Source organism: Mesoplodon bidens (assembly GCF_964165515.1).
Source record: "Mesoplodon bidens genome assembly, chromosome: 19".
Classification (NCBI taxonomy): domain Eukaryota; kingdom Metazoa; phylum Chordata; class Mammalia; order Artiodactyla; family Ziphiidae; genus Mesoplodon; species Mesoplodon bidens.
The window spans coordinates 14,381,912-14,408,720 of record NC_138179.1 but is presented as its reverse complement, the minus strand read 5'-3'; the positions used below and the strand labels follow the sequence as shown (position 1 = coordinate 14,408,720).

At 49.4% G+C, this 26,809-nt stretch overlaps 4 protein-coding genes across 5 annotated transcripts; 2 read left to right on the top strand and 2 right to left on the bottom strand.

The window, feature by feature from the left end:
* Positions 1-27: 27 nt before the first annotated feature.
* Positions 28-10,347, bottom strand: TNFAIP1 (TNF alpha induced protein 1). Of its 2 annotated transcripts, XM_081219228.1 has the most exons (8): positions 10,209-10,347; positions 9,499-9,842; positions 6,311-6,628; positions 5,571-5,740; positions 5,047-5,136; positions 4,912-4,964; positions 3,904-4,099; positions 28-2,756 (listed from the first exon to the last, which is right to left on the bottom strand). In XM_081219228.1, exons 3-8 carry the CDS (start codon positions 6,513-6,515, stop codon positions 2,520-2,522), a joined length of 951 nt encoding a protein of 316 aa, XP_081075354.1. In that variant the 5' UTR covers positions 6,516-6,628; positions 9,499-9,842; positions 10,209-10,347; the 3' UTR covers positions 28-2,519. The 2 variants fall into 2 exon arrangements, with proteins under 2 accessions (XP_081075354.1, XP_081075353.1); XM_081219227.1 differs by lacking the exon at positions 9,499-9,842.
* LOC308607380 (bolA-like protein 3) lies at positions 7,474-8,045 on the top strand. The gene has a single exon (XM_081219231.1). It carries the CDS (start codon positions 7,516-7,518, stop codon positions 7,846-7,848), a length of 333 nt encoding a protein of 110 aa, XP_081075357.1. The 5' UTR covers positions 7,474-7,515; the 3' UTR covers positions 7,849-8,045.
* Positions 10,348-10,519: 172 nt separating the features above from the next.
* IFT20 (intraflagellar transport 20) lies at positions 10,520-16,860 on the top strand. The gene is given in 7 exon segments (XM_081219230.1): positions 10,520-10,698; positions 13,482-13,689; positions 13,692-13,722; positions 13,882-14,010; positions 15,178-15,263; positions 15,873-15,976; positions 16,439-16,860. Coding segments are annotated over 6 exon segments (480 nt in total). The 5' UTR covers positions 10,520-10,698; positions 13,482-13,641; the 3' UTR covers positions 16,521-16,860.
* TMEM97 (transmembrane protein 97) lies at positions 16,466-25,125 on the bottom strand. Its single transcript, XM_081219229.1, has 3 exons — positions 24,917-25,125; positions 19,249-19,393; positions 16,466-18,335 (listed from the first exon to the last, which is right to left on the bottom strand). The coding sequence occupies exons 1-3, from the start codon at positions 25,043-25,045 to the stop codon at positions 18,076-18,078; spliced, it is 534 nt and encodes a 177-aa protein (XP_081075355.1). The 5' UTR covers positions 25,046-25,125; the 3' UTR covers positions 16,466-18,075.
* Positions 25,126-26,809: the final 1,684 nt, after the last annotated feature.

The window sequence follows — 26,809 nt, the reverse complement described above, 5'->3', positions numbered from 1 at the left end:
CTCACTGTAAGCACAGCTCTGTACCACTGCAGTGTACCACAGTTTTATTAGAAATTAGTGTTTTTTTTTCCATCACCTACGCTGAGCAACAAAGAATTGTAGTTACATGATAAAGGAGAAGTTCTCTCATGTCAGGACGTGTGCCATCCTTTAAGCAGAACTTGGTCAGGTAACAGAGTGATTAGGACCTAATCCTGGTCCGTGTAGTTAACAGCAGGCTTCCAGTTTTCTCAGAAACTGACAAGAAGGTTTGACCTTCATCCACACTTTTTGTTTACATTCCCCTGGGCTGCTGAGAGTTGAAAAATTCACACAGCCAAGAGCTGCTTTCTAAGTGGGGCTGGGAAACTCAAAGAAAATACCCCAAACCCTTACACCACAGTCTGATTTTAAAAGCTAAGATTACTTCAGTGAGTTCAATGTTAGTATTCAATATTTAAAGACCAAAGAGATATTTTCAGTTGGACGACATAAGTGCCCAGAGTCCCAGAAAGACTACTCACCACTGAGACAGCTGAGGATCTGAATGTCAAAGCAGTAAAGAGAGGCTACAGGGGCTGGGGAGGTCAAAGGACCAGCATTAAAATGCCTCAGTAGGGAGCTGGGACTTTGAGTATTAAAGGGCTTCAGGAAGGCAGCTGAGGAAACAGACCAGGGGCCTCAAGCAGAAGCATTCCAGTCGCTGTGGGAAAGCCACAAAGCCAAAGCCAGAATCCGGTCAAAGAAATGGATTTGTTTTCATCTTGTTACTCCAGTGAAGGCTGGAAGAACCGTTTGTGGCTGATCACCAAGGTGCCTCACCTGGAAGTCTTTATACATTCAAGACTGCGACAAGTGAAAAGCGCTTGATTAAAGTCACCTTTCCCCTGCCCCACCATGTCATTTCAGGTCCTTGTGAGTGTCTGCTAACCCTGGCCTGGCATTTGCCCATAGGCTCACGGGGTCAGCCGTGAAGAGCCACCTAGCTGTAGTAAGAGTAGTCAAGAGACATGAACTTGATAAGCTATGTCCCTTCCTGACTGAGTGGGTACTGCTAAGTGCTATGCTGCTTTGTTAGGCTGGCTGAACAGCTCCCTCACTGGCGGCATTCTTTTGGAAAAGAATTCGGATAAGCAGCCTCCTAAGGGCCAAGCCAAACAGAAGTGAATGAATACCAAAGCCCTGAAGAAGAACTTGCACCCTTGCCCAAGAGCCAGTGCTTGCATCTCCACAGCCAAGTACCCAACAAGAAAAATGAAGAACCTTTCAAGGCTCTTAGGCTACTCACATTATCCTGTGTTCAGGGACTCACCACTGGGCAGAACCACCATTCCCCAGCCAGGACACAAAACCAATAGCATGGATGCAGGGCAGGGAGATGTATGGCCAAGCACAGCCGCCTCTGCACAGGGCCTCCAGGAACGTGGGGCTCTGCGTTCACTGTCCTCAGCTGATGGGCAGGCAGGTGTGGTGCCCGCGGGCTCCGCAGCCTTCCTGCTGCAGCTCATGCTCCTGGCTGCAAGCAGCTCCTGGCCCCCGTGATGGCTCTTGGGGTTTAGAGTGAGTGAGGACAGCACGCCTTGGAGCCGAGGGCAAGAGAATCAAAGACAGCAATCGTGTAAGACTCTAGAAGTCAGTACGTGACCCTAGATGTAGGGGTAAAGTATCCTTTCTTACAGGGGTGTTATTAGGACCATAGGTCCTAACTCACACATCCTTACCCCCTCAGCGCTCTCTGGGCCAGCGGCTTGGCCAGTTTGGCAAAGCCAAAGATGGTCAGGGTTTTTTTTATTGCTTCTTTCCCCTCCCGCAGATTGATTCTACAGGGAAAAGGGGGTTAGGATCAGAGAAGGATGACGCGGGTCAGGGCAGGAGACAAATCTCCTGAATAAAAGTACAAAGTGCTTTACAGAAACAGATCCCAAAGGCGTCAGAAGGGCCAAGGGTTCTGTTTTACCCACGGTCTTGAAACCCTGGAGCAGAAACACCCAGTCTCCTCATTATTAGACTTAAAACTAGTCATTTCCTAGATTATTTTTTAAAAACTAAACTCATTAAGCCTGTGCTTAAACACCTTAGGAAAAAAGAAGCCCCACCTTCTGTAAGAAATTGGGCCTCCACAGCACCAGAAGCCACCTTCCCCACGGAGCGAACCCATTCCCCATGGGCCTCCCCGAGGCCTAAAGTAGCCCTTCAGCAGAGCAAAGGGGTGCTCAGCGAAGGGCCAAGGGGAATGCTCTTGGCAGGGGGGTGGGCAGGTCAGTCCATTCAGCCCAGGGGCAGCAGCGGCTCCCTGTGGCAGAAAGGGAGATGCTGAGCAAAGGGGCTGGGACTCAGTCATCCTGAAGTGCTCAGGGAGCTGGGAAAAGAAACGCAGCCCCTCCCCTGCTCAGGCCCTCTGACCTCCCAGGCAGGGCCTGTCATGCCTCTGGGTGCTGGAGCAGAGACCCCAGGCAGCAGCAGCGTGGGGTGGCCAATGGGGCGGGGTTCCACAAGAGAGGAGACAGGGTATCTCGTGCCCTGACTCCAGGAGGGTCTTGTCAGTCGCGATGGGCAGACTGGTGGCCAAGCTGCCGGTCATCGTAAGTGCTATAGCGCTTGACGTGGATGCGGCGGACACGGTCCCGCAGTTCAAAGGTTTCCTCATCTTCACTGGGGGACGCCTGACTGCGGTTCCGGCTTGTGGCCTCCAATAGGGAGTTGTCAGGGACTCGGGGGGTCTCGTAGAGTAGAACGTTGAGTGTCTCCTCATAGATTCGGGCTTCTGGGAATTCCACCTGGGGCAAGGGGGACGAGAGGACCGAATGAGGTTTTACCCCAAAGAGGGAGCAGCATGTCAGGGCCCTTGGCCCTGTGCTGACTCCATAAGGCCTCCAGAACTCTCTCAAGAGACATGACTTTCTATCTCAAGAGGGAGGGTGGGGGTCTTCTTCTGAAGGAGGCGTGAGGAGACGGACTCTACGGACACAGAGACGTGGAACGCTAGCACCCTCCCCCTGCCTCACCCAATCCCAGACCAATGGACTAGTGTGTGTAGAGGTTATGGCCTTGGCTCTGTCTTCAGGCCTAGGTACAAATACAGCTCCCCCGCTTATTAGCTGTGGGGCCTTGGACTTAACCTTGCTGTGCCTCAGTTTCCACATGTTAACATCTACCTCAGTGAGTTGTTGTGAACATTACATGAAAGATGCAAAATGCTTAGCAGAGAGCCTGACGCACAGTGAACGAAAAATAAAAGCTTGGCTGCTCTGAGGCCTTCACGTGCACACAGCCCTCCCCCAGATGAGCTACCCTTCCACCCCAGCAATGGCTCTGCTGTTTCCAAAACATGCTGGTGGCGGGGGGCGGGTGCACAGCTATTCTCCAGGGAGGCACCATCTGCTTGCAGCCGGGGCAAAGAGAGGGAGCTATCTCCTATCAAATCTCTTACACGTGCCTGGCATTGCGTTGTCACTGCAGAGGCTAAGCTGATTGACCAGGTACACCCAACCAGCGGGGGCCAGAGGAGATCTGAACAGCTCTTTCTACTGCCTTGCACTGCTTCTCCTAAGAACTGTCTCATTTTCATGACAGCTCTGTTAAATTCACACTATCATTCTCAGATTTCTAATGAGGAAACTGAGGCCCAGATGGTTTACATGGCTTATCCAAAGTCAGAAAACTGATAAATGGTGGGCCCAGATTTCAGATCTGAATTGGGCCAACTCCAAAGACCCGGTCCTTCCCATGGCACCAGGCTGTTCCCTGCTGGTCAACAGCCCTGCCTCTCAGCTGACCAAAGCAGAGTTCTATACCATTCCCTAAACCCCACGCATTGGCTTTTGTCCTTGAGCAGCACCATCACGGCAAGTTTGGGAAAGACAGCAAAATGTATGCCCGGTGGCGAAAGGTTCAGCCCCACTCACGCAGGCAGAAGCCCCATACCTTGGTCTGCTTCTTCTCGGTGGCGTACACGATGGAGGTGCAGCACACCTCCGCCAGCTTCCGACCCTGCCCGTAGAAGGACCAGCAGCAGATCTCGTCGCCGATGACATCCTTGATGAAGAGCACACGGCCGTTGAAGCGCAGGGAGAGCTTGTCGAACAGCTCGATGTTTTTCAGCAGGTGGTCATCGGAGTTGCTGAAAAACGAGTGAGGGCCCGGGGCCTGGGAGTGAGGGAGGTCCCAGCACAGGGGCCGGTGCTGGCCGGGATCTCTCCTCCCTTCCACTGTTGTGCTCATGAAACGAGGAAGAGTCAAGATGCCAGAGGGACAGCGAGACAAAGGGTCATGGGGCCCCCTTCGCGTTTGGGGGCCTGTGAGGAAAAGGAGGTGAGTTGGTTTTAAGTTAAGGCAGAGAGGACTGAGGGAGGGAGGTTTCCTCTCACCAGGCTGGAAGGAAGGAGGCTCGCTGCCATCTCAGCAGGAGGACCCCTTCCCTGGCTGTGGGGGGTGACGCTGGCAATATGTCTGCCCACGGGGAGTCCCTGAGAGGGTTTGGGTCTCCGAGCCTGCAGCGTCCTGCATATACTTAACTATGGCCTGTTGAGAGGCCACTGGGGGACAAGGGGGACACTGGCCCAGCTATGAAGAGCGAGGGCTGCCTGAGGAGGAGTCCCAGCCCCTTGGCTTCCCAGCCTTCCTCCAGCCCATAGAGAATGCAGGGAAAACACCTGGCCCGCTGCCTGACATGACACATGTTAAGAGGCTGTTACATGTTCAGTCCCACCTACATCCCAGCCAGGGCCCCACACTGAGTTCCAAATGCCTCGGCTCTGATTTCCCTCCTACTCTGTTCTCTTCCCGAGACCCAGACTCACGCCAACTGTGCCAGGCGTGCAGGTGGCCTCCCTTGGGTCTGCTGCCCGATTTCTGTCTGCTCAGCCCTCCCCGCTGCTTCTGTGGCCCTTCCCTGGGCAGCGCACCCCACCCCTCAGCAGGTGCCCCACCTACCTGGTGTAGGAATACTTGTTGTTGCTTCTGTTGTATAGCAGCTTCACCACGGGCTGTGAAGGAAGAGAGCATGAAGGCCAGGGGCCTGACACCCCCAGCCCGCGGCCCTCGGCGATCCCTCGGAGGTCCCAGTACCTTGGTGGAGGATTCGATGAGCCTCTCCTCTTCCTTCAGGGATGTGATGACGGGGACGTTGCACACAGGCTGGTAGGAGTCCTTCTTGTCCTGGGTGACACACAGCCAAGAATCTTTTTGGGATCTTCTGTTTGCCAGGCTTAGCCAGGCTTTCCCCAGGAGCCGTCAGAGCCCCTCTGCCATGGCCACCCCCTACTTGTTGAGGAGGCATCAGATAGAGACAGGAGGCCCCTGGCAATAGAATTGCCAGCTGGCAAGCAGACCCCCATTCCCAGAAACCTAAAATCCAGATATCTAGGCGGATAAACTAGAAGCACTGTCTACTCACACCGCCTGAGTCTGTCACCTTATAAACCGACCGACCGGCTGCCAGCCTGCTTGGCCTGGGCAACAGCTGGTGTGTCTAACTAGGTTTGGACTCATCAATCGTACCTGCCATGTAGCCTTCCAGGAACTGGACCCTACCTCCGTGAAGGAGGGGGCCCATCCCGACCGCATCAACCTGCCCAACTCTGCCTCCGTACCTGCAGGGCAGTCTGGCACATGTTCACCAGCCCCTGAATGAGGTAATATTTTGCTTCAGCCATCAGTTCCTTGATTTCTTGCCGGTTTTGAGGGAGGATGATGGTGTCATCTCGGAGGTAATTCAAAATGGTGCCAAAGTGCTTTCCACATCGGTCTATGAGGATCCAGCCTAGGGATTCAGACAGGCCCCAGAGGGTTACTGTTTGCCTCCAGGTACCTCAGAGCAGGTGGCAGGCAAAGGCCACCTGACGAGCCTGGTGGCAGGTGATAAGGAGCACAGAGCCCACAGCACTGGGTGACGGGAGTGGGAACAGAACCTCCGGCTGTTAAGTCCATGGCTGCCTTTCACCCCTCCTCCCTGAAGCCAAGAACTGGCAAATACCGTGGGAGACACAGGCCCTCCAGGCTCTGCGGAGGCCCACAGAGTTTGTCTAAGCTCAGGAGTGCTCAGACCCACCTCCCGGCAACACAGAAACACCTGGCCCTGGCCATAAAATATGTGAATATTTTAAAAGTATGGATCTTCTCCCTGGAAAATATGTAAATACACAACATTCTATGCATAATTTCAAAGAATTCTGAAGCTCTACTAAGAACTCCAGGTGAAGGAGTCCTGCACTAGGTGAACAGGAAAAATGAATCTAGATTCCAGATCTGCCAGGCTTGAGCCACGCCCTGAAATCACTTCCTCAGGAACTTCTAACTTCCCCACCCAACCCAACAAGCCCCAGCACCTCACCTTCTTTGTCGGTCAGCACCTCCATGCGCCCACTGAACATGGCCTTGAGCATGGTGTCATGCCGGGTTAGCGCCCGCACGGTGGTGTAGTACAGGGAACCACCCACATTGAGCTGGACGTATTTGTTGCCCAAGCCTCCTCCCTTGAAGCCGCTTAGCTTGGGTTTGGCCCCTGACGCTGGGCACAGACAGGTATCCCCCGACATCTCCCGCTGCAGGTAGATCACCACACGGCAGGAGGTTGGCTTGGAAGGCCCCGCCGTGGTGGAAGGGTCACGAGTGAGTGGCCAGTGGAGGCCAGAGCCTCATACTCTCAGCGCTGTGAGCAGGAGATGGGAGAGAAGACAGGAGTCAGCAGAGGAGAGCCCTCAGCCAGGAGGGAACAGGAAGAGAAACACTGACCATCCAGTCATTCTCTCCTTATGAACCCAAGTCTCCCTGGCGAGGCTAAAGCCCTAGGCAATGGCAGAAAAGACATTCCTGCTGTTCTTCATGGTACCAGGACCCAGGTCTGGGAGCACAGTCTCCCAGAACCCGATGCTGGTCACCTCACCAGTCTCCCTGAGACTTGACCCAGCCCTGGATGGCAAGGAGACCAAGTAAACTCTTGGAGCTAATCAAAGGCAGCTCCAGGAACAGACTGGGCAGAGCAGAAGTCCTCACCCTGGGGATCCACAGTCAGATTCCAGTTGTTTTCTTCTCAGTGTTCCCAGGATCCAAGATTTCCGGCCAAACCTACTGGGAATCCAGCCAGCCTAGGAGTTTCCCAGGAGTCTGAGGGACAGGATGCACTTCCTTTCTAACGATTCCAGGCTCAGGAGCAGCCTGCACCAGTGCTTCCTTTGAGCACCACCCAGAAGACTCTGCCTTCAGGAAGGCAAGTAACAGCAGCTTCAGGAGAACATGGATTGAGCCAGGCTGGAGGAAGCCTGCCTGTATTCCTGGCAGAGGTTACCCTAGCTCCAGCCAAGGTTTCCTGACCTCCCCCTTTTTTGGCATCAGCCCTGTCCCAAGTTCCTGAAATTGTCACCATTTTTCAGGACAGAACAACTACAGGATGGCTATTTTTGCTTCTTTTTCCTGAGAACGGGTCCAGCCTTATCTCCTTCTCTCTTCCTGCCCAACAATGGGGAGAAAGGGCCAAAAAAGACCAGATGATAAATTTAAAAACAATTAGGTGGAGACGGCGGGCCGCGTCGGCCGGGCATGGCGGCGTGGAGCCCGGCCGCGGCAGCGCCTTTGCTCCGCGGAACCCGCCGGCTTCGTCTTCTCCACTGCGCCCAGCGCATGTTTGCCTCGCAGACGGAGGGGGAGCTCAAAGTGACCCAGATTCTCAAAGAAAAATTTCCTCGAGCCACAGCTATCAAAGTCACTGACATTTCAGGAGGCTGTGGGGCAATGTATGAAATTCAAATCGAATCAGAAGAATTTAAGGAGAAGAGAACTGTCCAGCAGCACCAGATGGTAAATCAGGCACTAAAAGAAGAAATCAAAAGTATGCACGGATTGCGGATATTCACCTCTGTCCCCAAACACTGACCACGCCCTGGCTGCGTAGATGCTGCTGCTGAAACCTTGGGTGTATCCTATTGCCACCATTCCTTCCTAGGCCTATGACAAACAATTTATCTATTTTGTTCATGGACATTTCCATGTTGTAATTAGAGAAGAGTATGATATCTATTTAGATGTTAATTAAAGGCAACAGACAGCTAAAAAAAAAAAAAAAAAAACAATTAGGTGATTTGGAAACTGAAACACTGACGGGAGTTCACAGGAGGGAGAAGCAAGCAAAGCAGAGGAGGGCAAAGCCAGATCACCCCTTATGATCTAGGTTCTATACGTGTTTTGGCTTTCTAAAGAATCACTAAAATTCATTCACTGAACGAAAACAAAAAGCAAACATTTTTTGCATGTTTATTACGTTCCAGGTGCTATTCTAGGCATTTAATATATATCAGCTCATTTAATTCATTTGGCAATAAAACAATATTGAGTACCTACCAAGTTAAGCAGGAGGGATAAAGAGATGAAAAGATATTGTCCTTGACTTCAAGGAGTTCAAAGAAGCATGATAATGTCAGTTAACAAGAAAAAAAATAATAAGCGTTAGCATTTATCGTGCCCCTGCTTTGTGCCAGGTGCTGGGGATACAGAAGAGAACAAACAAGTCAGCCTCGTGGAGCTTACATTCTAGTGGGAAGACAACAAACAAGAAAATGAATAAATAAGCAGGCAATTCCAGAAGGTGAGAAATGTAATAATAAAGATAATAAAACAGAGAGAGTGACTAGGAAGAGGTACTAATTTAGATGGGGAGCCAGGGAAAGCCTCTTTGGGAAGGTGACTTTCCAGCTGAGCTCTAAGAGCATTCCAGACAGATGGAAGAGTAAGTGCCAAGTTCCTCAGTCAGACACAAATTTTAGGAAGAGAAATAAGGCCAAGATGGCTGGTGCATAGAAAGTAGGGGGAAGTTGGCTGGATGTAAACTCAGGGAAGGCAGGGGCCGGATCATACTGAAGAGTTTGGATTTTATACTAATTGCAATGGGAATCGATTGTAGGGTTCAGAGCAGGGGAGTGATATGATCTGAGATCACTCTGGCTACTGTGTAGAGAATGGACCGCAAGGGTGCAAGAGACCAAGTGGGAAGACCGGAGGAAGCAGTAGTCTAGGCAAGAGATGATGAAGGCTTGGACTGCAGTGCTGGTAATGAAATCAGAAGAAAAGCGAAATGACCTCATTTCATCATCACAACTTGCAGAAGTTTACCCCGTTCTCTCTTTTAAGTGTAACCCAGAAGTGCACTGGTTTTCCCACGTTTACTGCTCCACTCTCCAAACGGTGCTTACCACAATGCTATGCACATTTTAAAGTATTTGTCAGTTTGTTAGACTGCAATTGTCCCCGAAAAGATTTAGGTAGGTCCCTGGGAGGAATGTCCGAGGGAGGCCCAGGGCAGGTGCTGTATGAAATACTGAATTCCTTTGGTGGCTTGTCATGTACGGATGAGATGAGCCCCCACCAGCAGATTGCCCAATCGGTAAGTCAACTTGAATAGTATGAGGTCACCTTACCTTCCTCTGCCCACCCCAAAGGAATAAATCCACCCCTTAACAGGTTTTAACAAATTCCCTATGTATTTTGTGTCTAGCCCAATTTCCCCAGGATCAGAGAAAAGGAGCTCACTAAAGGCTAGGCAGCTGCCAATAGAGGAAGACAAATCCAAGCTAATCTATTCTTTTCCAACAAAGCAATTGCTTTGAGCCCCTGGATGACGTCAGCTCAGATTCCACCGGCTCAGATTCCGCCCAGGCCAATGGGTTCCAGGAATCCTGTGGCAGGTGACGCCCCAGAAAGTAACTCCGGTGAGAATGAAGTTTCCACTGAGAGCCTCAATGCTCTTCCTTCCGGACTTTGTGTGTGGATATTTGGGGATGCTAGGGGCGTATCCGTGTCACACTCGGCGAAGCGAATGGCAACCCAAGACGAATAAAGGACAAACAACCACGGCGGTGTTACAAGGTGGGGTCCTAAGGAAAGAAGGTCCCAGAAATTCGTCATACTGGGGATGGCGAGGGGAGGAGCCGATCTTGGCTAGAAAGGGCGGATCTAGCAGAAACCCAAGGTGTAAATCTTATGCTTTATCCAAAGGGCCTGAGGAAATTCATCGAGACCCAACCTCTCCGTGGCCAGTGTAGAGTCTTCCCCAGCCCGTACCCCTCCCTACTATCGAGAAACCGAGACCGGTTCTGACACCCACCCCCAGGGGAGGATTTCAGCTCTCCACCTCCCTTCGCCGTCCCACGCCTTTTCCCCAGGACTGGGAGGGACTCTCTTTGCTCAGCCCAGGACCCGTCCATCCCTTCCCCTAGGGCATGGGCCGGCTCGGCTCTCACCCTCCCAGGTGGCGCCTCTCCTCTCAGCTGGGTTGCAAGTCGACACCGTGCCGCCCCTAGACTGTGGCCGCCTGCCCTCCAGCAATCCCGGGCCTTAAACTCCCATCCTCTACCCGCGGACTCCGCCCCAAGCCAGCGGGAGCCTGAGACTATAAGGCGGGGCAGGCCCAGCACCCAATCAGGGTGGAGGGAGGAGCCCCTGAGAGAATCCCGCGGTGAGCGCACAGCTACTTCCGGCAGCCTTTCCGGCGCAAAGGCCTCTGGGTCTTGTAGGCAGCCGTCTCTCCCTTCAGGCCTCTGTTTCCCAGCAGGCTCTGCGGGTGTACGGGCTTACGGTGTCGGGAAGTGATGTTAGGCGTGAACAGGGCCTGTAGCCGTGGCCGCTGCTGAGGCTGGCGGGCAGGGCGCCGGCTGCCACTGACCGGAGAGAGAAGCTGCCTGCCGACGTCAGCCTGGGTCGCAGCCGCTGCCGCCGCTGTGGAGTAAACAGGTAAGCCATGAACTTCGGGTCGGGGGACGTGGGCGGGCCCGGGGCGAGATGAGCCTGACAGGCCCGCGGCCCGAGGAAAAGCCTTCCCAGGGTGAAAGAAACGTGGGGATTCCTCCCGGCTCTGGGAGCGGTTTTACCCCCGGCTAAGGCCTGGAGCTTTACGCGCTGATGCTCGCAACCATCTTAGGAGGAAACTGAGGCTCAGATAAGTTCAAGGAGTTTACGTAGGGAAGGCAGCCAGCTCCATCACCCAGGTCTTCCTAATTTTCCCCACACCCCACGGATGGAGCCTGCTCGTAGAGCCCGGGGGGGCCGGGGGGCGGAGAGCGCGTCACCACCCTGATCTTCAGGGAGCTCAGTCCGGCTCTTGTGCCCGGTGCTCCTCAGGTGCGCGTGTGGTGGTAATTGGGAGAGAATGCGGTAGTCGGCTGTGAACCCTCTGCCTACACTTCCTCTTCGGTCTGACCCATCTCATTCAACTATGTGCCTTCCAACCGTGCAGCTGGCTCCGGCCAGATACACGGGACTCTTGTCTGACTCCTTCACTCCTCCCCAAACCCCTGCATTCAGTCATCCTTTACTAACTCCTATCAACTCGACTTACAAAACATCTCAAATCGGAACACTCTTCTTCAGCTCCAAGCCTTGGTTACTGAAATAGCTTGCTCTGTTTGTTGTCACAGTCGTTCATGCCACAGACATTTGCTGAGTGCCAGTTCTGTGCAGGCACCATGCCAAATGCTCGGGTAACAGTGATGAACAAGATAGTTGTAGCTCCATCCTCTTATTCCCTCCAACCCATTCTCCATCCTGGGTTAGAGTGATCTCTCTAAAAGGCATATCTGACTATGCCACTCTGCTGGCTGCCCATTAATTACCCTTATGAGAAACTCCAGGCTCATTGCTGCAGCTTTCAGAGCCCTCCGCCACCCAGCCCTAGCCTCCCCACCTCACCTCATCCCGTTCCTCTCTTCCCCTTGCTCAGTGTTTCTACCACGCTAGCCTTTTGGCTCTTGGAACACATCAAATTTCTCACAGCCTCAGCATCTTCACACATGCTTTTCCTTCTGCCTGGAATACCTCCTCCCCCTTTAACTTGAAAAACTTCTGGACACCCTTTAGGTCTCAGCGTGTCACTTTTTCAGAAGACTTTTGTTTACAAATTTTTTTTGCAATTTTGTTTACATATGAATTATGTCCTCCTGCTACGGCTTCACGTAGCACCATGTGCTTTTCTTCATACTGTTATCACAATTCATGATTATCTGTTTACTGTCTGTCCAGAGGTCAGAAGCTAAAGCATTAAAGCATTTTCTTCACTTCTCTATCCCCAGAGCAGGGACTCAGTAGATGTTTGTGAATAGATGCAAGCTCTTAGGGAAGAGAGTGGAAGTTGAAGCAGATCTTTGTGCCCTCAGGTTACTTGAAGCAGTTGTTCTAATTAATCAGCTGGTAGGTGTTAAATGCTTAGACTGTGTAAGTAGAACAAATAGGAAGACAGATCTTCTTTAAAAGCCCAATTATAAGGGAGCTCTGGATGATTAAAATGTTTCAAAATGAAGATGCTAGCCAACATACTTGAATGGGCTCCAGTGAGGCCAAAGGCTCTGGACCACGGTCATACACAGCCAAACATATATTAGTTGGGCCACACAGTGTTGGATGTGTTTTTTTTTTTTTTCCTTGCTTAAAATTTTTGAATTAGATACTCTCCTTTAAAAATCAGATTTCATATATTAATCTGGATTTCTGGTCCTCTTGAAAATCAGTTCTTGCAAGAATGGAGCTTAATTCTTTTTAACCATTGCTCTTCCTATGGCACATCTACCCCGGGAAGTCACTCGCAGAATCACCCCATTCAGAACAGAACTTCTCTAAGGAAGCTGGAAGGGAAACAGGTGAGGCTGGGGGAGGTGGGAGGGAAGGGTTGGCGCAGGGCCAGGTTGTGGTAGCCTTCGGAACACCTTGGGTGTGGGAATTGGTATAGCAGCCAATGGCTAGACCTCAGTAGCATTGCCTCCCTTTTTAGACAGGGTGTGTGCTGTCTTATTTTTATTTTTATTTTATTTTATTTTGTGTGTGTGTTTAAGCCAGAACGAGGGTGAGTTTTCAGTGTTTCCTTCCCAGAGTTGAGACATCCTTTGGACCAGGAATGCAACGTGGCCTGGGAAGGGAGAAGTTATCTCTGCTGGTTCTCTTGTCTACGGAAAAAAAAAAACCAAACTCCTTAGCTTAGCACACAGGGTGTTTCTGATCTGGCTCCATCCGACCTTTCCAGCTCCATCCTCTGTCTTTTCATCTTCTAGGCAAGATAGGCCCTTCCAGTGGCTTCATGCTCTTGTTCAGGCTGTTTTCTCTGCTTGGAATGCCTTTCCTTGGCCTCCTTATTGGTATGTTGTTGATGATATTTCACTCCTTTTTGTGTTTTCTGCTAGAGACTGACCCCTTTGGGTCCTAGTTCAGGCAGCTGTGCCTGTGGCGTACATTTTGGGTAATATTCTTACACCTGGCTTCTTATTTCTTTAACCTTAATTTTTAAGTCACTCAGATTTTCTTTTACTTGTCTTTTATGTTGTTCCTGTACTATATTTGAAAAGCTCTTTTATGTCCTTTTGGGTACATAGCTGTGGTTAAATATATATGCTTATGGCTCACAACTTAGTTCACATGTCACTTCCTTACCCCAAGTTAACTGTTCTATTCTCCTCCATGCTTTAGTGATATTTCTGTAAAAGCACTTAACACAGTATAATTTTTCAGTGTACATGTCTGTCTTCCTCCAGCTAAACTCTGTGCTCCTCCAGGGCGGGCACCATGTTGTACTCATCTTTACCCCCAGCATCTAGCAGTGTTGGCATGTAGTAGGCCCTCAAGAAATGTGTGTTGAATGAACGATGCCTGTGACAAGCAACTGGACTTTATTCTTTCCTGACCCTTGGTCCTATGACACACCTCTTCCTGGCTGACACTGTCACCCCTTCAGAGCAGGACTGCTCTTCTCTAGGGAAGCTGGAAAGGAAACAGGTGAGGCTCAGAGAGGCAGAGGCAGAGGGAAGGGGGAGCCTTTGGAACACCTGGGGTTTTGGCATTGGTGTCCGGGGCCAGGAGTGGGGCTGGGCTGGAAGCCGGCATTCCCTTGAGTGGCTGGGAAGTGATCGGGGATTGGGGCTGGTTTCTTTACAGCCATGGCCAAGGACATCCTGGGTGAAGCAGGGCTGCACTTTGATGAGCTGAACAAGCTGCGGGTGTTGGACCCAGAGGTTACCCAGCAGACCATAGAGCTAAAGGAAGAGTGCAAGGACTTTGTGGACAGTGAGTGTCATTTGGGGAGACATGGTGCCACTCAGCTTTGTGCCCCGCCCCCACCCCCAGACTGCAGCTTTTGGCCCTGCCACAGCGGAGCTGCTGGCTCCCAGAAGGTTAAGCCTGGCCTTCACGAATTCCCATGTGCCACCCACCTTGTCTACCTGCCTTCTTGTTTAGTCCCAGAGCACCAATCAAAACAAACACTGCAATGGAGAGAGGAGGGTATTTGTTTGGTTATGCCATCTCAGGAACCTTAAACTTCAGAACTGTGGCTTGGGGGTGGGAAGTGGAGTTATGATTTGATTTCTTGGGAGAAATAGTGTTCTCAGTGCCTGACTTGCCTTTATTGATTGATTGATTGATTGCCATGCCTCAGGGCATGGCCGTAAGTTAATAAACAGTTCCCTGACCAGGGATCAAACCCATGCCCCCTGCAGTGGAAGTGCAGAGTCCTAACCACTGGACTGCCAGGGAAGTCCCTGACTTGCCATTATTTGGAGTGAAAATTTCTAGAGGCAGTTCAAAAGACTCATTTTTTTTTTAGCTAGATATACCCAGGATGCCTCCTGTCCCAGCAGCCAAGCAAACCCAGTAGCAGTGAATACAGAGCAGATCTAGCTAGAGTAGGGATTTCTGAGCTTTTGGACACCTGTAGGCTGTGGAGAGAGCTTGACTGGTGAAAGGTAGTGTGGGTTCTCTCACCAGTCTTCTGATTGCTGTGTGCATGTCGTCCTACCCTCTGGGCCTTAGTTTACTCCTCAGTAACATGGGGTTCCACTACACCCAAGGACATTGAAAAAAGCAAACGCGAGATTAAGTCCTTAAATGCTTTGAGCTTTTTATTAGCTCAGGTCGTAGGTGGAAAGCCCCTACCCCACCATTAACTGAAATCTAGTGTCTTATCTGAGGCTTGTCTAGAGGCAGTGTTCACGTCCTGAGGCGGTTCTTTCATGAACACAGCGCTTTGTGCCTCAAGATCCAAATATGCCCCAGTCCAGCTCTGGGCACCTGGCCACCCTTCTCTAGGTTCAGACCAAGGGTGTCAGACACCAAACGTTTTCTGACACAAATTAGAAGGGGCAGTTAGCCCTGCCCTCTTGGTGCAAGGGAATGCTGAGGGAGAGTGGTGATGCTGAGAAAATAACACATTTTGTTGTGTTCTTTCCCCAAAAGAAATTGGCCAGTTTCAGAAAATAGTTGGTGGTTTAATTGAGCTTGTTGACCAACTTGCAAAAGAAGCAGAAAATGAGAAGATGAAGGTAAGATCAGCATGTGTTTTGTCTAAGTCTTGGCCTGGTTCACTAGCCTCTCATCCTTCTGCCCTCTTGACGTATTTGGGGGTGGGGTGGGTAGGGGAAGGTGGGCGGGGATTCTTTAATTAGAACAAGATTTTAAATAAGAATACTTATGCAAATATTGAATGATTATGCTTTACACCTGAAATAATTCCTGGTCCAGTTAACCTACTATTGAACTCTTATATGCCAGTGTACTTTCAGTCATTGTTTCCTTTAATCTTCACGTCATCACTGAGAGAGGTGGTTTACCCTCATTTTATAAATGAAAAAATGAAGGCGTGTAGAGTGTAGATGACTTGGCAAAGGACACAAATGGCGCACCAAATGGGCCACTGTGTGCCAGGCTCTGGGGACACTCCTAGGTCTGCCTCAGAGCTGCAGTTCCGTTCTCACCAGGCACTTTGGGATCGTGAGGTTAATTAAGCCTCTCTCTGACTGACTCCTAAACCTCTGAGGCTCAACTTTCCCCACGCTGCACCCCACCCTCCACCGGCCCCAGGCAGCATCCCTTCCCCACTTGAGGACTTTAATGAAGCCATGGCTTTCTTTAGCAGTATCGTGTTTTTCTAGGCCATTGGTGCTCGGAACTTGCTCAAATCTATAGCAAAACAGAGAGAAGCCCAACAGCAGCAACTCCAGGCACTAATAGCTGAAAAGAAAATGCAGCTTGAAAGGTAAGAAGTTTTGACATAAAGCAAGTTCTTTACTGAACTGCAATTCTATTTTTCCCTTTCGAATGGTCACCTCTTGTCCTTATTCTTCATCATCGTTCTCCCAGGAATAGTGTCTTAACTTGTCATCCTGATTAAAATAAAAATAAAATTACATTTCATGGGGAAAAAATGTTACTATCAGACAACCTCTAGTAGTTTGAGAGCACGAACACTCAGGTAGTGGGTGTCCAGAGTTGGCTGGCTCTCTGAAAGGAAGACTCTCAGGGCTGGAGACTTCTCATGGGTGGCCCTAGGTAGGGCTTTGCCTCTTATTTTTTCTCTCTTTCTTGCCCTCACTAACTTCATTTTGAACTCACACCGTTTCTTGGAATCATCTAAATCACTTAACATTCTTCTCTAGAAGAATTAAGTCCATGGTTTATTTCATCCATTTTGAGGGCTTCTAACAATTTTGTTTTTCAGGTATCGGGTTGAATATGAAGCTCTGTGTAAAGTAGAAGCAGAACAAAATGAATTTATTGACCAATTTATTTTTCAGAAATGAACTGAAAATTTCATTTTCTAGCAGGAGGGCAAATAAAGAAAAAAAACCCACAACCCCCAAACCAAAAAAACCTCTGCACCAATCCAGTGACTTGACTAATGACCCAAGTGTGTTGTGTGAGATGGTGTGTGAGGAATGCAGCATCTCTGAAGGCAATAAAACAAATCTGGGGGAGCTTGTTTCAGACGTCAGTGCCTATCTGCAGGCGAACACCCAGTGGCCATTGTGGTCCAGGTTCTCACCTCTTGCATTCTCAGTCTGAACTGAGCAACCTATAAACTGTTTTTGTAAATTCACAAAGCTTTGGAAGGAAAAGCAATAAATTATTATTTTCAAATGGCTTCATCTACCTCTTTTCCTGGTGCCCTTGAAATGTACATTTAACCCTTTGTAAGAGAACCCTGGACTCTCTAGCCCCTGGTCCACAAAACAAACCAGGCAGTGGTCAGCAGCTACCTTTATTTTGACCAGATACACGAGTCAGACGATACTCCCAACAATCAGACCATTAGGGCTTGTAAGCAAAACAGGCAAAAAGGGGGAACTAACCAGGACAAGCATCTACCATTTTCCATGTGTGTTCACAAGTCGTTTTTTTTTTTTTTTTTGAGTTGGCCTCCAGTATGAATTTAGAGAAAGCTAGCGGAATACCAAGTACTAACGTGAAGAGACCCTATATGCACACACTGGACCTGTCATGCGCAGTTCCCCACCACCCGTTGCCTTTGACTGGGAATGAGACAGGAAGGAATTATTAAACTATTCGGTAGGACGAAGTTATCCAGTAGGAGGGACACCTCCAGCGCAGGTTTGAGACACCAGATGTCAGAGTAAAGGAACTTATGTTAGGTGGTCTGTAAAAAGTAATAGAAGTCTAAGGCTTGGAAAGAGGATAAACAAGGAGACTTTAAAAAATCTCTTCTCCTGGGACAACCTGTTTAAGACAGAAACAATACACCTTCCAATTTGACCCATTTCTGACTGAACGTCATGCCAAGGTTGAATGTTCAGGAAAACTAAGTTTAACGCTCTTACAGAATAGGTCACCCCCACCTAGGCGTGGGGACAAGAAAACAGTTTTTAATGAACATCACAGAGGCACAGCTTCAAGCTTAAAAATGGCCTGAGACACCCCAGTGACATGCTGTAGAGGATCATGAGTCAAAGGGTTAGTCACATGTATACTCTGGGTCAAATGACTCATGAACATGCCAAGTAGGCCATGTTGCTTGGAAGTTTATCTGGTGTCTGGTCTGGTCCTGCCTTTAGTAATCCTGCAATGGCACTTGGGCACACAGTGAGGCCTTTGGCACCACTTCCCTATAACCTAGCCCACACCCCTCTGCTCATCCTCAGGTGATTGGTCTGTTTATGCCAGTGCCCTTGGAAGATGAGGGTTTGATGTGCCTCCTGCCAGTGCCTTGGCCGTGTTATGTTGCTGCTGGTGTGTTTCAAATACTACTGAAAGCATGGGTTCTGAGCATTTTCCTGGTACTGGGTCCAACAGGAAACTGCCCCGTGGTCCCCTCTCCCCTGGACCCGGGGTTATTTTTCCTCATTTTTTCTTTCTTTTCTCCTCAGACTTGTAGTAGGGGTTCTGCAACATGAAAAGCAGAAGTATAAGAGGGATGAGAAAGTAGGGCATGTAGACAGATACAAGGAATAGTCGTTCGTGGAAAGTCTTAGGTCCTTGTCCTCTGAAACAACTGGCTTTGGAGAAATCCTCGAGTAGAAGTGTGGAGAGGATTGGAATCAGAGTTGTCATCGTTTGAACCGAGTAGATGATTGCAGGGGTACGGATCCACCTGCAGCCTCCTGAGGTCATCGAGGAGAGAAAGAGATAAGGGTTAGATCTGCTCATGGCTCCAGGTATGTCCACAGCATCCTCCACCCTGTCTCTGCCTGCTCCCTTCAGCTGAATCATTCTACCTCCTTTTCCACCAAGTGGAAACTGGATGTGATATAATAATGCCCAATGTGCAAACTTATGTGACAGCTGGAGCCCTAGCCACTGACTGCCAAAGAACACTGGGTGGTGTCAGAATTAATTCAGAAAAACTCTAGGGCAGTTAAATGGCCATTACTAGTTAAACAAGGTTGGTCTAAAATGCAATTGGGGGAAGGGGAAGAGGCGGGGGGCAGCCCTGTCAGCAACATCTCTTTGCTAAGTAATTATATATAGGTGAGAGGGATCAAGAGATTCTGCTAAGAGATGGCTTGGGGGTTCCAGTGGGAAAGAAGCTGTACAAGCTTAGTTACCATGAACACTGGTATGGCCACCTTCTTTTTAAAAGCATTTGTCATGGAGACACTGTAAGAATAATTTTTAAATGAGAAGTTAAGCCATTTAGAGATTAGCTTGATGCTACTGCTTAAAAGCCAGTAGGATACTACCCAAAGCAGAAAAATAAAAGCAACAACAACAAAAATTCTGTTGGGGGGGAGGGACAATAAAAAGGAACAAGTTCAAACTTGAAAGTAGCCTCAGGTTTCATGTGTGTGAGAGATTTCCAGTTGACTGAGGCAGTCCTGCAGCCCAGCTGACCACAGACGCTAGCCTGAGCCACATTAATGTCCCTATACAAGATCTATCCTGGCCGTTCCCACCAATCCTATATCACCCTCATACAGCCTCCAGGGACCACTCCCCTCTCCCTTGGTAAAACTTTCCCAAAAGATTTCTGGGACCTGGTTTCAGAGGAAAAATGGGATTTCCCCATTTACTAACCTTTGAAGAAGGCATATGTTGCGACAGGAAAGAAAGGCAGCTGAAACACAAGCTCGCAAAACAGGAAGGACTTATACCACACCGGGGGGTTCTGTAGCAGGGCGTCTTTGAACTCCTCAGTATACCACTGCCGCAGGTTTCTCAGCTGGGAAAAGATGAGGATCACAATGAATACAGCTACCTGGCAGGACAGGCTTCAGCAGCTCCAACCCACTGGCAGAGCCTCTCACTACCCAGCTCCCTTGGCAGCAGACGGCACACCCAGCTGGCTTTTGTTGTACAGCCTAGATGGTCATTTAATAAAAACTCACCAGCTCTAACTCAAATGTTACCTTCTCCCAGCAGCTTTCCTCAGCTCTTCCAGCCCCTGTGTGCTACCCAGCATGTCTGTGATAACACACGTCCAGGTGTGGATACCGTCAGGAGCAACTGTATGTGGCCCTTAGTAGGCTCTCAGCTGAACGCACAAACGTGAAGTATCTGCCAACAATAGCCTTCTTTACAAAGAAATGCTGTGAAAACCATCCTGACGTTTGTCCTTTCAAAATAGCAACTGCACAGCAAGCTCCAAGGGCCAGACTGCCTCAAATACAGAAATAAGTTTCCTTGTCTTTTTTGGGGGGCGAGGTGCGGGGGGAAGTGTAAGGGAGGTAAATCTAACCTCTGCGAGGTTGCAATTTTAGACAATTTAACTTCTCCCCAAATCTCAAGTTCCTTGTCATTCTTTACCCCCCGAATTCTAACGTGTTTTCTCTTTTAGGAGATCAGTAGCATATTTGCAGAGGAACAGACTGCCTCACTCTGGAGAGTGAGTGGTCTCAGTTCTAGCTTGGGCCCCACCTTCATGATGACACTGTCAAATCAAAAGATGCAGATCCATGTAGACAAGGCTGCAGGCGGGGGAAGGAAGCAGGAGGCTTTGAGGCTGCCCATTCTGTGCTCTCTTAAGAGCCCAAAGCCTAGGGCTCTCCACACTACGTGGACTACTGAAGGTCTGTCACATTTAACCTCCTGGAGATGGCATCTTGATATTACGATAAATCAAGACAGCTTCCAAGATAAGCATCTGGCTTACAATGGAAAATCCAAAGGTATTTTTCCTGTTAATTTTTAATCTAAAGATAAAGGCTCACTATTGTGAAATAGAGGCCTCTGTGCTGCAAGTGAGCTTTAAGCAAACATCCAGAAAGAAACATTCTGTTAGCATAATATTAATTACAAAAAGGCCTTAGCTAGATAATCAATTTATTGACCAAGTGATCTTGAATCTGTATTTGACTTGAAATTTAAATTCACAGCAATATCCTTAGCTTCCTTCTAAGCACTTTTCAGGATGGTAATGTGGTAGAAAATATTCATAAAGGTTAAGTCACTGCACCTCTCCTGGGCTCTATTTTCTCATCTGTAAAACAAGCAACTTGGACTAAATGTTTTTTAAGATCCTTTTTTGCTTTCTAGATTTACTTAAAAAAATATTGGAAGGATGTATTTTGAAAGCTTTATTGCAGAATTTAAAAGGCATTCTGGTTCATTTGGGCTTCCCTGGTGGCGCAGTGGTTAAGAATCTGCCTGCCAATGCCGGGGACCTGGGTTTGATCCCTGGTCCGGGAAGATCCCACATGCCGCGAAGCAGCTAAGCCCGTGCACCACAACTACTGAGCCTGCGCTCTAGAGCCCGCGAGCCACAACTACTGAGCCCGCGTGCCACAACTGAAGCCCGCACGCCTAGAGCCTGTGCTCCACAACAAGAGAAGCCAGTGCAATGAGAAGCCCGCGCACCGCAACAAAGAGTTAGCCCCCGCTCGCCGCAACTAGAGAAAGCCCACACGCAGCAACAAAGACCCAATGCAGCCAAAAACAAATTTATTTTTTTAAAAAAGGCATTCTGGTTCATTTGAACTTCACTTTCTATTTAATTCGTATACATTCAGATCCACCTAGTTCATAAATCCAGGCAGATTTGTACAACACTGTAATTTCTAAGGGCTGCAGGATAATAACAGCAAAATTTAAAACACAGTTGACCCTTGAACAACACGGGTTTGAACTGTGCAGGTCCGCATATATGCGGATTTTTTTCAACAGTAAATACTACAGTACTACACGGTCAGTCGGTGGCTGGTTGAATTTGAAGATAGGAACGTGGGTATGGAGGGCTGACTATAAACTGTAAGTGGATTTTCGACTGTGGAGGGTCAATGCTCTTAACCCCCAAGCAGAGTGATGAGCATGGTACCCAGGGGCTGAGTGCCTGGCTCTGAGTGCTGGCTCTGGGCAAAGCACTTAATCTCACTAAACTTGTTTCCCAATTATATAGTACCTACCTCGCTGTCGGTAAGATAAAAAGAGTTAATACTTACAGTCATTAGAACAATGGCTAGCACACAGTAAATGTTAAGATTACTTAACTGTAATACATATTTGGAGAAGTTCAATTTAATCCTATTAAAATCTCAGCATGCAACTGGTCATTAATAATTATTAGGTAAGACCCCCCAAAAGGTAATAAAACTGTTTCCATTTATAACTGACTCACATTTGACTCAACTTACCATTGTTATCCATTACAATATTCACCTGGCCTTCGCACATGAATTTCTAGACTGAAGTTGCTACTGAACAGTCTTGCACTCCTCTTAGAATGAGCGCACAAACTTTGAGCATCTAGATGCTCACTTGTTTTCCCTTATTTTAACAGATGCAATGCTACCCAGCTGCAGATGATACTACAAAATGCTTCCCATCCTCTCCATATTGTAATCCAAACTAAATTCTTATTGTTTCATAGTAAGAGTTTTTCCAAGTGTTGATCTGATTCAAACCAAGAAAGATATTTGCAAATTTTAGCCTAACCATTATGTAATCTCCACAAGCTTTTTAGTTCTGGAGAAACTCCTATTTAGGAAAAACACAACAGATGTTAAAATTTGGCATTTTTCCTTTTTTTTTTTTTTTTGCGGTACGTGGGCCTCTCACTGCCGTGGACCCTCCCATTGCAGAGCACAGGCTCCGGACGCGCAGGCCCAGCAGCCAGAGCTCACGGGACCAGCCGCTCCGCGGCATGTGGGATCTTCCCGGACCGGGGCACGAACCCGTGTCCCCGGCATTGGCAGGCGGACTCTCAACCACTGCGCCACCAGTGAAGCCCAAACTTTGGCATTTTTCAAAGAGAATGTGAAAATAACTCAGGGCTTTTATTATTATTATTTCCCCATACAGAAGCAACAAAGCCATCATTGCCCACCCCAAAGCAACAAGAGTGAATAGAGACACAGGCCTTCCAAGCTGGGAGGCCCCTGTGTTACTAAGGTCTTTAAACAGTATCACAGACAGACAGACACACACACACAAACAGTTACAGAGTTTCTGGTCAGATCCAGCCTATGTTGGCCCTTGACCTTTTACAACAAGTCAACTTAAAAAAATAAAGCTGAGAAAACTACCAAATCAAATATATAAGTTTAAATGGGGTCTTTATGATTTTGGAAACATTTTAATTGTATTTTCTGAGTGGTGAGCAAGAACTTGTGGTTATGGTTATGGCACATTCACAGAAGATAGGGAAACCAATAGCTGTTAAGTCTGGAACGGGTGGCTACCTGGAGTAACATAACTGCTGTGTATGTATGTATGTATGTATGTATGTATTTTGCCTGTGCCAGGTCTTAGTTGCGGCTCTCGGGATTTTCGTTGCGGCATGCAGGCTTCTTAGTTGCGGCAGGCGTGTGGGATCTAGTTCCCCGACCAGGGATCAAACCCGGGCCCCCCAAATTGGGAGTGCGGAGACTTACCCACTGGACCACCAGGGAAGTCCCATGACTGCCTAGTATTAAAGGGACTCATTTATAACATCAGAGATTGTGAACAGGCAGCCTGCCTGAGTTCTGTTGGCCACAAAGACTTTGCACAGACATGGCTCTCCTTTCTTCAAGGTAACTAATGGCTAATGCGGAGCTGTGACGACCTGTTTAGAAGGATCATGTACCACCCGGGCCTGTGTCGTAGGCTGAATAATGGCTCCCAAAGACATCCACATCTTAATCCCTGGAACCTATGAATGTAACCCTATTTGGCAAAAGTGACTTTGCAGATGTGGTTAAGTTAAGGATTTGGAGATGGGAAGACTATCCTGGTTATCTGGTGGGCCCTAAATGTAATTACTTTTATAAGTGTCCTTATAAAAGTTGGGCAGAGGGAGGTTGGACTAAAGAAGAAAAGGCAGCAAAGTGATGACCGAAGCGGAGATTGATGTGATGTGGCCACAAGCCAAGAACACCCGCAGCCACCAGAAACTGGTAGAGGCAAGGAACAGATCCGCCACTAGGACCTTCAGAAGGAACGAGGCCTACAAGACTCATTTCAAACTTCTGACCTCCAGAACTGAAAGATAATAAATTCATGTTGTTTTAGATCACTATATTTTTGTAATTTGTTACAGAAGCAATAGGAAGAAACTAACACATCTTGTATGTGTTTGAGCTTGTGATTTAACTCATCTCTCTCCTACTTGACAGTTGAAGCTACAGAGCCCTGACTTACCCAAGGAACTCAAGAAGTTCTTGGAAGAACCAAGTCCCCAGACAATGCTCTTGCCACACACAACCTACACTTTTCCCAGGAAAGGGTAGGTCAGAGGTCTTCCCATTTATGCTTGGAGCTAGAAACAAACCAGACAACGGAGTGGGGGTTTATTGTTGAGCAGTGGCTCTTAACCTTTTGGGGAGGGTCAGACCCCTGGAAAAGTTGATGGAAGCTATGGAAAACAAGGCACACAAAATTTTGCATACCCCATTAGGGGTTCATGGACCTCAGGGTAAGAACCCCTGCTCTGCAGAGAAAAAGCATTTAAAGAGAAACAGAGGTAAAATCAAATCTTTAGGTAGACACGTCAGGCTTGCCTATAGTTCTGCAGACAGATTGGAGAACTGTAGAACTGAGGACTGGAATTCTGTGATAGAAGGTTACAGGGTCCACACATGAAAATAAGACTCAATAAATAAAAAGCATTTAAAGCAAAAGTTAAAGTTTGGGGTAAAGAATGCTCTCCAATAACCAGGAAATGGGGCTTTCGCCTCCGTTTCTACTCAGGTGATCATTCTTGCTCAAACCCAATAAAAAAGGACGATTTGAAAAGGTGTCGTTTACTTCTGAGCTTTTGAAGTTGCTGGGTCCTAATCTTGAAATCAGGACGCTCTGCGAATGTCCCTTAGAGGGGTCTAATACTACTTGCGTTATTTCTTTGGGATTAGTCGGTATTTTTAAAGCTCTCCCAAGAAACACAACTTTAAAACAAATCCACCATGTGTCCATAATTTAGACACTGGTTCATCCAGGCTACTTCCCTCAAATACTGACAACTGACCAGAGCTGGGGTGTGGGAGTCTTAAACCCAGGGAAGAATTGTCTTTAAAAGGAGCAAGGTGTTTGGCCCCAGGAGCCTTGGGGAAGCCGCTGGGAGAGACAAAGAAAACCCCGAGGAAGAAGTCGAGTTGAAGGGTAAGGAGGGGCCGGAGCGCCGGCGGAACCCAAGGAAAGCAGGAGGGAACCCTGAGTGGGCGAGGCGGGGCGCCAGGCCGGAGGAGGGGAGATCACCGGGACGCCGGGGCAACCGCTACACCGAGGGGCGCCAACCTCGGCGACCGGCGGCCAGGACAGACAGCGCCCTCACCTCCACGGGGTAGAGATCGCGCGGCAGCAGCGCCTGCAGGTCCACGAGCAGGGTGATGGGGATGTGGGAGAGGAAGTAGAGGCCCAGCAGCCACTCCAGGCCGCGCCGGGCGCCCAGAGGCCCCATCATCCGTCGGTTGGGAAAAGCAGGAGCCCAGACTACGCTAGAGGGAACACGACGTGGGAACAGGCCCGCAACCTCGCCATCCCAGGACCCCGCGCCCCGCCCCGCCCCGCCCCGCCCCGCCCCGCCTCGCCTCGAGGGCGACGAAGGCCGCTTGCATTGGCTGAGAAGCCGCGCGCAGGCCGGGAGCGTCCGCCGAGGAGGCCAGCGGACCTTTTCCATTGGCCGCGGGGAGCGCCGCGTGACGTGGGGGCGGGGCTGCTCGGCTGCCGCGTGGGGCCGCTCCGGGCGCGGGCCTTGCACAGCCAGAGGTCCTGCGTGTCGCGGGGTCTGCCGGCCTTCTCTCCGCGATCGCGTGCCATCCGTGGCCCTTTCGCTCATTTCTCTTCCGTTCCTTCGCTCCATCCGTTCAGTGCTTGCTGGGAGGCTCCTGTGTGCCCGGCCGTGGGCGCTTATGGAGATGGAGCGCCCAGTGCAGTGGGGTGTCACTCAGCAGGGCCGGCCGGACAGTGCGTGGTGGTCCTGGCCGTGGCGGCAGTCACGGGCCGTGGGAACAGCGGGCAAGATCCCTGTCCCTCCGGAGTTAGGGTCCCTGAAGCCTTCTGAAGGATGTGTAGGAGGCAGCCAGCCTCAATTAAGAAAGAAGCACGGGGATATAGTAGGAGGTAAAATTGATCATTCTTAGTGATTGGCTGTGGAGAATGAGGGAGGCTCAGTGGTTCATTTTTATTCTGTAAATATTGATCTCTAATTATATGCTGGGTCTGGGTCTGCCCTGGGACAGCATGGGTGGGGCTGCCATTCACTGAGAAGAGTGAGGTAGAGGAGAAGTGAGTTGAAGAGAAGGTAATTTGGTTCTGGCCATGTTGTCACTGAGCAGTAGCCTCTGTGGCATCTGAGTGGAAAAGTCTAGCAGGCAGTTGGATGAACATGTCTGAAGTTGTAGATTTGTGAGGCATCAGCGTTTGATGGGAGTTGAAGTTTTGAGAGCAGAAGGCCTGTGAGAGATCTTAGGCGACCTGCAACCTTAGGGGTCATGGGACGAGGGGGCTGAGATACAGGTAGACAGCAGGAGTGTGATGTCTCAGAGACACGGGCAAGGAGGGAGGGTCAGCTGTGTCAGAGCAACACCTGTGACCTTGTGCGAGCAGCTGTGGCTGGTGGAGGCAGGAGCCTGATGACAACAGGGTAAGGAGTAAGGAGATGGGGAAATCGAGGCAGGGAGCTAGACATCTGATTAGGAAGGGGAAGAGAGATGCGGCAGTGGGTGGAGGGGGATGTGCTCAGGAGAGACTTATTTATGTACTTTTCAGATGAGAGAGACGGGAGTACCTTCACTTGTTTAGATGCTGCTTGAAGTTTCTCGGTCCAGGGAAAGGTTTTCCATGTAGGAGGACGAGAGCAGGAAATGTGGCTCAAGGCTGCCGAGGAGCTGGAGAGAATGGATCAGGTTTAGGTCAGAGGAGTGCTGTGCTCCCCAGGGTGGGCCCTGTGGCACTAGGACAGAGAACTGTGGTCAGTGTAGAGGACCCAGCTGAGATGTGTGGCCATTGATCTGGAGGCCCCACTCTCCTAGGCTGTGTGCTTTTCTCCATCATGAGATCTGCACAGAAAAAGGCTGTTCGACTCGTCCAGGGTTGGGGTTAGAAAGACAGTGGTGATGTTGAGGAGTTGAACAAGAGAGTGATTGAAGAGACGGAGCTTGCAGTTCAAGCGGGATAGGGATTGAGTGACATAAGGCCAGAAGGGGCTGGTAGACTGGGAGAAATT

Coding starts and splice junctions, on each gene's coding strand:
- TNFAIP1 (XM_081219228.1), bottom strand. CDS start 6,515: ATGTCGGGGGATACCTGTCTGTGCCCAGCGTCAGGGGCCAAACCCAAG. Junction 5,741..6,310: donor GGTGCTGACCGACAAAGAAG/GTGAGGTGCTGG, acceptor CTGAATCCCTAG/GCTGGATCCTCATAGACCGA. Junction 4,965..5,046: donor TCATCGAATCCTCCACCAAG/GTACTGGGACCT, acceptor CTTCCTTCACAG/CCCGTGGTGAAGCTGCTATA.
- LOC308607380 (XM_081219231.1), top strand. CDS start 7,516: ATGGCGGCGTGGAGCCCGGCCGCGGCAGCGCCTTTGCTCCGCGGAACC.
- TMEM97 (XM_081219229.1), bottom strand. CDS start 25,045: ATGATGGGGCCTCTGGGCGCCCGGCGCGGCCTGGAGTGGCTGCTGGGC. Junction 19,394..24,916: donor GCGATCTCTACCCCGTGGAG/GTGAGGGCGCTG, acceptor ATCTTTTCCCAG/CTGAGAAACCTGCGGCAGTG. Junction 18,336..19,248: donor AACATATGCCTTCTTCAAAG/GTTAGTAAATGG, acceptor CGATGACCTCAG/GAGGCTGCAGGTGGATCCGT.